This window comes from Amblyomma mixtum, chromosome 3 (genome assembly GCF_055824585.1).
Source record: "Amblyomma mixtum isolate Tamu chromosome 3, ASM5582458v1, whole genome shotgun sequence".
Classification (NCBI taxonomy): domain Eukaryota; kingdom Metazoa; phylum Arthropoda; class Arachnida; order Ixodida; family Ixodidae; genus Amblyomma; species Amblyomma mixtum.
Window position 1 is genome coordinate 23069747 of NC_143014.1, and position 12690 is coordinate 23082436.

Below are 12690 nucleotides of genomic sequence, written 5' to 3' on the forward strand. Positions count from 1 at the left end.
AGGAGCTTCAAAGTTACCTTGGTGTCCTGAACTTCTACCAGAGGTTTATGCCTAATATTTCATAAAGGGTGAAAATTCTTAATCAGCTAATTATGGAAGGCAAAAAAATGGGCATGAGGAAGCAGGAAGAGCAGGCCTCTCGAAAATAAAAACCTTTTTACAAGTGCACACAAAATGGTGCATCATCATCATAAGGAAGTTTAATATGGAGAGAAGCGAGCCTGCTCTAAAGAATGGAAGTAGAATAAAAGCGGTAAAGAGTAAACTAGGTAAAGGTAAAAACCAGATGCATGCGTAAGAGACAAAGAGGGCAATGTCATTAGCAATATGGGTAAAATAGTTAAAGTGGCCAAAAAATTCTACAAAAACCTAATGGCGCATTACAACTGTGCAAAGGAGCTCATCCTCAGCTGTAATGCTTCTCCACACAGTGTTGGCACCAAGTTTGACAAAACAGTGCTCCACCAGCAAGATGCAGCTCAAAAGAGAGGCCCCAGCCCAAACTAGCCAACAATGCTATCCCGCAGATCCAGCAGCCATCCAAAGAATCTTGGGGAAAAGCACAAAATCCAGGCAACCTCCTCAACAATAACTCAGATGAAGAGGAGAGGAGTGAAACATTTTAGTGCGAAAGCCCACATACACTCACCAACGCCAACCATGATTCCTGTCAACCGATCTGACGGTCTTGAGCCGTTGCCTAGCAAAAGTGACGCCACATTAAGTTTCTTGTGTGTGAAATAAATAAATGAATAATAAAATAAATATTGCTGTGACTGGGATTCGAACCCACGACAGCGCGAACAGGTCAGCTTCACTGGCCACTACACCAGAGCACTATGTTATCACCGCAGCCGATCATGCCTCGTGTTAAAACTGCAACACTCTCGCGCTGTGCATTGCACATCGTCATCTTGATGAACTTCCATCCATGGCGCGAACTGATCAGATCAGCTTAACATCGATCATAGCTTAATATGAGTCTCATATTGTTGCTAGACGTGCCGGCGGCCCTGCAAAGCACAACCATGAGCCAATCAGGCTAAACACATGCTTTTGCACGTCTACGCGGTTTAACTATGTTAAAACTCTACCATTTTTTGTTAATGCCATGCAGGCAGGCTTGCGCATGTCAGAGGCAAAAAAAAACCACTCTGTGGGATTCAGGCCATCAAGGTTGAGCAGAAAACAAATGGTTCATATCTCACACATTGGGGCATACATACCTCCGTCTCTTCCTTTCACTATCACCCATGCACAATGGGCACAGCAAGTCAGCTTTATGCTCCCTCTGTTTAGGTAGCTTAGATGCTTTCCAGGCTTCTAACATGCATGCTACTTTGAAACACTTCTCAACAGACTCATAGCAGGCATGTCGTAGGAGAACTCTCCTGGTGGGTGAATAAACCCACTTCTGCTGGTCACTGGACCATGAAAGACCTTTTGAATTTACTCTCAACACACACAAAATCCACAAAAATACTGCGAACATCAAGGCCCTAGCACAAAGTTAGCTGGGTTTAAGTACTCCCCACAAAAAATAGTAGCACTTCTTTTCTCACTCAAAAGAGGCTTGCAGAACGACCCCACCCTACATCTAAATGAAACCATGCTACTCATAAAACAAGAACAAATTTTTAGGCATACATTCGATAAAAAACTCATATGCATACTGTATATAAAAACACTAAAAAAAGAAAGCCTCCCAATCTCTAAACATACTTAAAGTGCTCTCAAGGAAGTATTGGGTGTCTAATAGAACATAACATGTCCTCTGAACATCTATCACTCTGTGGTACGTTCCTTCTTAGATTATGAGTGCATTGTGTACGGTTCAGCAAGACCGTCACACCTAAAAAAATTGGATCCAGTGCACAACTCAGGCCTATGCCTCTCATGTGGCACATACAGGACATCTCCCATAGTCAGCATCTGTGCAGAAACAAATGAACCTCCACTTGAAATAAGAAGAACCACTCTAACTTGTGCATATGTCCTTAAAGTAAGATCTCTACTAAAATACATCTGCTATCCAGTTGTAACGAAATATCCTTCTAGATTAATATTCACCAACAAACCTCAAGCTACCCGGCCACTGGTCTCGCGATTCGAAGAGATATGCCAGAATCTTAATATGCAGGACAGATTACCTGACACTGCCCAAAGACGAGATCCACTACTGCCATGGTACAATCTTCCTGCAATCTGCGATTTAACTCTGACAGAGTTCTATAAAAAACAAACTCCACAACAACATATCATACAAGAATTCCTTGCACTTGAAGAAAAATACAGTACCTTTACAGACTTTTATACTCATGGTTCAAGAATGGATGTTTGCAAAGGAAGTGCAGTGCTACGAGGAAATGGTAAAAAACAGTAAGACTTCCACAGTGTGCATTTGTCTTCACTGCGGAATGTTGAGCTCTTTGTGTGGCCGTAGAAAAAATAGTAAAAGAGAACCCCAGGAGCAGTATTATTTACACATCCCTAAGTGTACTTACAGCTATTCACTATAGAAATGCAATCAGTCCGCTACTGGGTGACATCAGACATAATATAGTAACAGCCACAGCTCGAGGACAAAACATAAAGCTCTGCTGGGTCCCGAGTCATGCTGGAATAAAAGGCAATGAGAGAGCAGATTTGTGCGCTGCTCAAGCTCATGGCAAGGTAATAAAAACAGTAAATATGCCCTTTAAGGATTGCATGAACTTAGTACAACATAAATTAAGAAAAAAATGGCAGTTGGCTTGGAACAAACAATAAACTACACTTGGTAAAGTCGGTTTTAGGTGAATGGAAGTCTTCCGTGGACCAGGAACGTTTCAGGGAAGTGATTCTCTGCCATCTCCGAACAGGCCACATACACCTGACACACAATTTCTGCTAACAGAACAAGACAAACCTGTCTGTGAGGAATGTGGAGATGAACTTACAGTTAATCACATTTTGTTCTCTTGTGTAGAACAGGAAAAACTAGGAAAAATGCACTTCATTCAATTTCATAACGAAAGCATTCCTTTTTATCCAACACTGATCTTAGGAGATGATGCAGTTGTTGCAATGGTAGACAGGACTTGTGTTTTTAGCTTTTTAAGAGAAGCAGGATTTCTCGAGAAACTCTAAATTCTGTCCCACTGGTTCGCCAGTTTTTTGGTAGATCTTGGCCACTTCCCCATGGTCTTCATTTGGTTTGTTGGGAGCCTCGAGATACTTGCCTGGCCAAGGATGGTCACTGAGGTTATCCGACCCTTTTTAAAGCATTTGCTACTCGTCATTTTTAAAATTTCTTTCCTTTGTCATCACTGGGTAGTACAAACTAACGTTTTAAGCCCTCTACACCATTGATGATTTTTCACATTCCTAAAAAATTCTGCAAGAAATTTTTCCTACATCTTGAGCTTGGCGTATGAGGGCCTTAGTTGCCTATGTGCCATAAAACCCAATACAACACGTAATATATACTAAGCACCACTGACATATAGTGCCATCCAGTGCACAATAACAGACATCTACAAATAATGAATAAGTGTAACCACTGTTGGCTCAGAGTGTGTATGAAAAATGTACCACTTCATGAGCTGCACGCTTGGGTGCTGGCAGCAGCAAATGCTCATGCATCCAAACTGGCTGCAATGCTCACCGAAACATGACGACATCACCAGGCTCAGAGAACCCCTTGCTGCAGGTGGTGCAGGTAGCTGTGTGTGACACGTACGCCCGGTTGGCAGCTGCCTTCAGCTGGCACAGGTGCAGGTGCACGTCACTGCTCAGAAGCCGGCTGGTGGTATGCAGCAAGGCCTACGGAGAAAGACTACAGTTACACCACAGAAACTAACTGCACATCTCCAAAGCAGACCGGTGAAGGGGGCAGGGTTACTACACTTGCACAAATATTCAATAATTTCGAATATTCAGTCAAATATTGAAGTATTTGACTTGATCTGAATGCATGGGCGTCCGGAGGGGGGGGCAAGGGGGGGCGGCTGCACCCGCCTGGAGAATCACTCACTCGAACCGTGAGTGATGGCCGCATGCCAGGGGCGGTGGTGCGCTCAGCCAAAAGGGTAAAAGCAGCCCCTCTTCCGCGCTTTGGGTCACATCTGCGAAACGCCGCATACGGGCGCGCGTCGTTCCGCCGTTTTCAAACCACGCCATCGTTAGCTCTGCTGAAGGGCGACCTGTTGCAGAAATACAGCGGCACCGGCGAGCATGTGTTTCGAGCAGTCTTGAGATGGGTGTCTGTTTCTTTGATCTCTAGAGAGATAGCGACAGGGAGGCAGACAGTGCACAGGGCATCTTGTTTTCGCCTTCGTCGCTCGCTACAATCAGGATACGTTCGTACGCCGGCCACCGATGAATTCTTCAGGAGGGAAGGACAAATCAGCCGTGTCCACCCCCGCTTTGTCGGGCTGCGCAGGGGCAAGCGGGCGATTAGTTGGCGCCGCCGCCGCTCGCTGTCTCCTCCGATCCACGGGAGAGCGCAGTTCGGTAGAAGCGCCGCTTTCAGAATCTTCGGCAAAGGGGATTATCTGCTTTTGTTCATGGCGACGCAGTCTCCAGAGGCGCCCCCACACCAGCGTTCCTTGCGTCTTCTCCGAAAACCAGCGCCTTTGGTCAAAGCAGCCCGATGGCGCCTGCCTGGCTCGCCTGTCACCTCTGGCTGGGCCTCAAATCACAACAGCGCCCATGTACTGTGCGATGTCAGTGCATGGTAAAGAGACCCAGGTGGTCGACATTATCCGGAACTCTGTACTACTCCGTCCCTAATAGCCTGAGTCGTTTTGGGGCTCTGAACCCCATAAAAACACAAACAAATTTTCCGACCGGAGTGGCGAGTGTCCCTTCCCCTCGGAAGTCGCGCGGCGTTCCTTTCACCCCCAAAGTAAGCCCTTGCACGTGTGCGCGCCTCTGTGTTTGTGCTTCGGTGTTTTTAGAGTTATACTGTATAACTCTAGGTGTTTTTAGTGGCCGGTTGTCAACGATGCTGAGAACAACCAAGACAGCGGACGAGAAAACGACGAGCGGCGAGCAGTGTGTGTGCGGTTGCTCGACTGTGCGGGTGCGCGAGCAAGATGGAGCGAGGAGATGGAGCTGCGAGCGCGCCTTTATCTTGTAAATAAGTTTTCGTTCTATATATAGTCACCTTTTGTTTTCAACGTACGCGTTCAACCGTTTTTCCAATCAATGTGTATGATGAGTGTGCACCGAGAGCGTGTAATGAAGCACAGAAATGAATTTATCAGCCGTGTAATCACGCAATTCGCCCAGAAAAATCCGAGGCGCCTACAGTTGCTGTTCAAGGAAGATTGACTGAGTGACTGTAGTTGCGCGTTTGTGAACATATTGTGCTGTGTGCTGGTCATCAATCCGGGTGAGTCGAGAACCCGTATGCAGCAAGACTGAGCACTCTTTTCCACGAAGTAATAGTATCTTTTTGCATTTTGTACTGATTTTAAATGTTTCTTCGTTCATAAACTCCAATGTATCTCTCCTAGCCACGCTTTAATGTTGGTGATCCACCAGGAAAGAATTTTCAGTTGTGTTTCCTGCGTTGTCCTGTGTACTTCTCCTTGTGAATGCGTCCTTTTCGCTGGTTTTCTACGTACGTGCTTTAATTTGCTGTTTGTAATTTTTTTCATGTGTGTATTTCACTTATTTTTAGTTATATATAAATAAATAAATAAATTTAATCCGCAAATAGTGCCTTTTTGCTACGAACATCCCCCCCCCCCACTCCGGCGCCAACAACAAATGGGGCCCCCCCCTGCAAAAAATTCTGCGGACGCCCTTGTCTGAATGTTTAGTATTTGAAATCTTGAGAAGTATTCGTCTCAAGTGAATAACATTTACACATCGGGCAGCGGTGGCGGTGGCACGTTGCTGCACAAGAGTGCTCAAACAACTGTTTTGAATTTGCAGTTCCTCCGCTGCTGTCCATCTGCAAGAATTTCCGTATCAAGCGCGATCTGCATTCTGCTGGCTTCGTTGACGCACCGTGTGCGGCTGCCTATCGCGCTGTCATCACGTGAAGATACGCCCCTTCCTTCTGGCTATAAAGCTGCGCAAGTCGTCGAGAGCCTTCACACATCGGGCAAATTAAAGAAACAAATTAAAGAAAAGAACAAAATGCTCTCTCGTTTTTTGGAAACGCGATGCCCGGATGATCTAGTCAAGTTTAAGAAGTTTCGAAATAAATTAAACTCAGATCTAAAGAAGGCTAAATCTTTTTTCTATATTAATAAGTTTTCATCAATCTTACACAATCCTAAATTACTTTGGCAAGGTATTAACGTTATTATAGGGAACAGGAAGAATTATCTGCCCTCTGAGCTGAAAGTAAATGGGGTGAATTATGCTGGAGTTTCACTTGCCAATATGCTGAATAACACTTTTTAGCTGCCGGAGCATACCGACCCTCTGCTAGCTGTCACTCAACTCGGACTGTAGACTCATACTTACCCTCTTGCAGTACTGAATCTATATTTTTGTCCCCTACTTCAGTGGATGAAGTTGTTTCTATCATTAATTCTTTTAGGAACACCTGCTCCCCTGGAGATGACGAAGTTGCTGCTTTTCCTATCAAATGTGCTGTAAATATTATTGCTGGCCCTCTTACGCATATTTGTAACAGAATGCTACTTTCTGGTGTATTCCCTAGCAAATTAAAAGTTGCCCGCGTTACCGTTTTATTCAAAGGAGGCAACAAAAATGACCCAAATAATTACCGTCCTATTTCGGTATTGCCTCTGTTTTCGAAGTTAGCTGAGCGTGTACTCTACAGGCGACTAAACAATTTCTTACAAGCTAAACATCTTATCTGTCCCCAACAGTATGGCTTTCAGGCCGGTAAATCAACAGAATCTTCTCTGTTAGATACTAAGAACTCTATAATTAACAATTTTGAAACTAAGCTTTTTTCTGTTGGAATTTTTCTTGATCTGCGCAAAGCTTTCGATTCTGTGCAACATACAATACTGCTCCATAAATTAAAGACTTACGGGATCCGTGGAGTGGCAAATTCACTTTTGGAAAGTTATCTAACTGCACGGATACAGTACACTCAGATTCATGATGTAAAATCCAGTTTTGGTATGATACAATTCGGTGTCCCTCAGGGTTCAATTTTGGGACCACTTTTATTTATTCTCTATATTAATGACATTGTAAACATTCCATTAACTCCTAATATCATGATGTATGCCGACGATACTAATGTCTTTTTTTCCGGCTCCAGTCTCCAAGTACTTGAACACCAATGTAATGCCTGGCTTGAAGAGTTAGCGGTTTGGCTCTGTGTTAATCAACTTCAATTAAACGTAAACAAAACAAAGTTCATGCTCTTCCATCCAAAAAACAAACCATTAGATCATCACATCAAACTATTTTTTAATGACTTTAACATCGAGCAAGTTCATAGTTGCCGGTTCCTTGGTGTGTTTTTTCGCAGCGATTTGGGTTGGACTGATCATATAAACTACATTAGACTAAAAATGGCCAGATCTTATTTATCGTGTGAGACATCTCCTCCCACTACAAGTTAAAAAACAGTTATATTTTGTCCTCGTTCATTCTCACCTGGTGTATTGCAACCTAGTGTGGGGTACATGCAACAAAACTGATTCATGCAAATTGCTTTCTCTCCAGAAAAGAGCTCTACGTTTATTAAGTTCGAGTTCATCTCTTGAAGCAAATCTTTTCGACACATTTCATGTTCACAATTTCTTTCATTCATACAATTTTAGTTTGGCTCTTCACATTTTTTATAAAGTCAAGCATGACTTTAGCTCTTTTTCTAATACTTATAATTCAAGAAACATTGCGTATGGTCTATGTTCCGTTGCCCTATCTACTGCAAGACCCAGAACAAATTATGGTAAACAAACCACCGATTATCAAATTATAACATTGTGTAATGCCTACCAGTCTCTTATTCAGATTGCTCTAGAAAGTTATAGTGTGTCTGTATTTAAGAAAAAACTGACGATTCTTTTCCCCCCCGGTTAAATTTCAGCTAATTCTGTATACTTAGTTTTTTGAGTGTGTGTTTGTCTTCCGCTTTTTTTTTAATGTGCATATTATGAAATGTTTTGTTTATTGTTAATTTATATTTATTATTGTCTATCATTAACTATTTTCTATTGTGATCATGTTTGCTCATTGTTTTTTATCTTTTGTCCATTCGGCCCGTTTCCATGATGTGTTGATCGGGGTGTAGGCCTTGTCAGGAGGCATGTTTGGTCTACCTCCTTTAGCCTCACCTCGAGGGCATATTGTATATAATATGGCCAAATAAACATACTACTACTACTACTACTACTACTACTACTACTACTACAAAACTTGCTTCGTGTGGTTCCAGTTTGACGCACTTCCTGCAGGATGCAATAGCAACAGCTGTGCAATGATGGAATCACAATTAAGGCTACCAGTTGGAGGCAAGTGGGCCTCAAAGGCTATAAAATGGAGCAACTTCCACTCACGTGCAGCCTGCTTGACTAAGTCGCAAACAGAACTGCCAACAGTCTTGCAGTTGCGATCTCAGTGCATGCTCCAGATGTTGCCAGAAGAACTGCACGTTTTTTCTCGCGCTACCTACGGAGGGGAGATTGTGCTAGGAAAACTTGCCACCCTGTAAACGCAATGCCTTATGACCTCCAGCGTACCAGAAGCTTGGAAGAACGCTATCATTATCTTAATTCATAATAAAGGAGACATCCAGGGCTTTACTGTCCATTGCCTACCAGGTATTTACTAAGATAATTGCAAACAGAGTCCGGACAACCTTAGACTTCAATCAACCAATGAACACGCAGGCTTTCATAAAGAATACTTGACAACAGACCATATATTCACATCATCAATCAGGTGATAGAGAAATGCGCAGAATATAACCAACCTCAATATATAGCATTCATTGATTACAAGAAAGCTTTCGACTCAGTCGAAACCTCAGCAGTCATGCAGGCATTGAGAAATCAGGGTGTAGAAGAGTCTTATGTGAAAATACTGGAAGATATCTATAATGACTGCACAGCTACCATAGTCCTCCATAAAGTAAGCAATAAAATTTCAATAAGGAAGGGTGTCAGGCACGGAGACACGATCTCGCCAATGCTATTCACCACCAGGGTGCCGCCGCATACCGGCACCCTCAACCTAGACTTGGACTACGCTCACCACCACGGAAATCATCTAGGCCATCACCTGAAATACGGTACCAGGCAAGGACGGCATTCAAAACCAGCCACTCGCAATTTGATTCTGACTCTACTATTGAAACCTTCACCCAGTACTTCTACCACATCTGGAAGAAACAAACCTTACCGGCAGACTAGACACACGCCGAAATCATTCTCATACCCAAACCAGGCAAGCCTCCGGATCTCCAAAATCTCTGCCCTATATCAGTGACATTTAGCATCAGCAAGCTTTTAAAACACGCTGTATTGAACTGCCTCCAACCCTCCCTTGAAAGCGCACTATGTTTAGCTTTTGCCCACACCCAAGATGTTGTTCTTCAACTGCAAGAGGACCACATCTCCTCTACCTTCCCCTGTCTGTTAGCCCTTGGCACCAAAGGGGTGTGTGACCATGTCAGTGAGAACCTGGCCTCCACCAACTATGGCCACAGAGTCTTCTACATCACTGACTGCCTCTGCAGCCCACTATTGGCACTGGCTCCATCTGTACCCCAAAGGCAGACCACTGGGCTCTCGCCTACCCTTTTCAACGCAACCATGTGATCTCTGCCTTCCCCCCCCTTCATCAACATCCCGCATATCCACCATGCCCTCTATGTGGATGGTCTTACTGTCTGGACAACCTCTGGCTCCTGCAGTAACCAACAGGACACCTCACAAGCCACAGTTGCCACCACCACAACCTAACCCCAGCAACTTAGCTGATTGATGTCCACTCAGTCATCCCAAATCTCGCACTAAGGCCTGCCCTGTGGACCTTGTAGTGCTCCTGCACAAGTGCCCCATACCATCCACTAACTAGGTATACACATCCTCCACGTTCAAGCTGACAACAGAGCCTCTTACACTGTACAACTCCAAAACACCAGGACCAAGGTCATGCACAGCACGGTCGGTCAAATTACTAACCGTAAATACAGCCTGAAAGAAACCAACATCACAAGCCGGGTGCATGCTCTCCTAAATTGCCGCATTATGGCAATCTCAGCGTCCAGGTGACCGAACTAGATATTCGACAGGCTTTCAAGATCGCCCTGGGCCTATCCCCTGTATTCCTCCATAGAACGACTCTTTGCCATGGGGGTCCAATACCCTTCAAGAACTCACACAGGCACCCTCGCTAGTCAATATGAACGAATCTCCCTCATTGCCACTGGTCGGGCTGTCCTGCATCCATTTTCGCACCCCCCTTCCTACATCTCGACAGGGCAGAATCCCTATTCCTTTCCCCATACACGAGAAAATAGAGGCTGACCCGATAACCTGCAACATTCATCTTGGTGCCAGCCGATGAGCAGCTATGGGGTCAACTTTCTCCAACGATGGTATGGCACACATGAGGTCTGCCGCTACATGGACGCCACCTCGTTACCCACCCGTATGGACTCTGCCAACATCGACTCTTCCTGGCCTCACTCTCTTTTGAAGATTACACAGAAACAAATCTACCACCGTGCTCGCCATCACCATAGGCATTAACTTAGTACATGCCATGTCTGAATCCTAAGCGCTCTTCGCTACCTCATAGGACTTCGATCCATCTGACTCCTATGAAACCTATGCAATGCCATGCCACAGGTGTAACTAATCTAAACAGGCCTATGCAAATATTCGATAATTTCGAATATTCGGTCGAATAGCAAAGTATTCAATATTCAATTCGAACTGAATGTTTGGTATTCGAAATCTTGAGGTATTTGCCCTGAGCGATTAACGTTTCTGAAACTCCTGCTTCGTGCTCCGGGATCGCAATGCGGCACGCGTGCAACCAAAGCACCAACTCCGTGCCGCGCACCTGCGCACCCGTGAGCATGCCGAAGCCGACAAGTGCGGTATCCAGATGTGTACCTTCCAGGTGTCTGTGGCCGTGCTACCTGTGATGCGCCAGAACCGTAACCAGTACAGCAGCGTGCATCAATAGAGATAGCACGACCCCCTTTCGCACTGAATGGTCCCGATGGGGCAGGTGTGCAAACAGCTGGCCGGTGCCTGGTGCCTTGTGGTGTCCTCAGGGCGATCTGCGCATGTGCAGTGGCTCCCCTAGCAATCGGATTGCTATAGTGGCCGAGGATTGAGCTATGCTAAATTTATCTAATTGGAGGTGCATAATTCTCTTGATTTCCGCGGAACAAGCTTGAGCAGACTGCAGGTGCAGGTGCAGCAGCCCCATTTCTCCGCTTGAAATTCACGAATCAAGCGCGACGGCGCGAACACGAGAGGAAGCTAGCATGAGGAACATCATGACAGATGCCCCTTTCCAACATTAGAGGGCAACACAGTGCAAAACCCTTTCAGTCGAAACCCTTTCCAACGCATGACACAGGGCGATACTGGGCATGCAGTGCGTATAAGTGCGTAAGCCTAGCAGGTGTTCCTGAAGTCGTCTCTTAAAAGCAATAGCTGTGCAATGACACAATCACAATTAAGGCCAGCACTCAGGGGTCTCAGAGACAGGTCTCACACTCCCCAAGTACGTCTGCTCCACATGTAGACCAACTCCCCAGTTTGTGAAGCCCCCATTTGCAGGACGTTGACACAGCCTCAATGAGTGTGATAAAAATCAATGTATTCTCTCTGTTTTTTTTTCACGTAACAGACTTATGTGTTCAAAAGTACAATTTTTAGAATGCCTATTTTGCCGTTCAACCTTTTTTTGTGTGTTAGAAGTATTTGAAATATTCGCTTCGAAATTGTTCAAAGAAAATTACTATTCAATTCGAATTCGCTTTGAACCAAAAAAAGACACTATTCACACATGCCTAAATCTAAACACTGGGACATACCTCTGTGGAAGGCAACAGGCAAACTCATGCCGCTGCCCGAGCCTGCACACACCTGGTACCTGCCCTCACAGATGACCCCCATGATTGAGATCCACTACTCAGATCCCTTTCCAAACCAATAGTCAGAACCCCCCCTCCCCCTCCAGCACTTCAGCGGCCAACACTGTCTTTACCCCCGCCCCCCCCCCCCCCCCACCTCCACCGTCAAACACAATCACACAATCTAGCTTCATTAACGAGAGGATACTGTGACCTGGCGACAATTACAGGCTGGCTCCTACTAACACAATGCCCTCCTTCACCGTTTCTTCCTCACCCTTTTCTTGTGTCCTCATCCACTGTGCGGTGTTCAATCCTGTCATACAATAGCAATATGCCCGAACTGCCACGTTAGTGACCCCTCAGCTGCTCCCAGTGCACAGCCTACCCCACCCTGTACCATGTAACCTGGGCCGACACAGCCCACCCCAATCTCCCACCAATCCCCTCTCCTACACAAGAGACATGGGAGGCTGCTATGACAGGTTTGCAAGCGGTTGACCAGCGGCACCTAATGGATTGGGATGGCATGGCATGACAGTGCGCAGCACTGGGGCCAAAGATTAAGGGCTCCACCCATATCCGGTCAACTCTCCTTGATTTTCTGAATGTTCTTCATCACCACCAAAGTCCGATGTAGTCGCCAGCAGGTATGCCGTCGC

The 12690-nt window shown here is 45.3% G+C and overlaps 1 protein-coding gene across 2 annotated transcripts in view; it reads right to left on the bottom strand.

The window, feature by feature from the left end:
• The window catches only part of Vps8 (vacuolar protein sorting 8), a 128054-nt gene that overhangs the window by 3177 nt on the left and 112187 nt on the right, over positions 1-12690 (bottom strand). For both annotated transcript variants that reach the window (XM_089578363.1, XM_089578362.1), the window contains exon 35: positions 3647-3804. In XM_089578363.1, coding sequence (XP_089434489.1) covers positions 3647-3804 — 158 coding nt within the window. The remainder of the gene's footprint in view (positions 1-3646; positions 3805-12690) is intronic.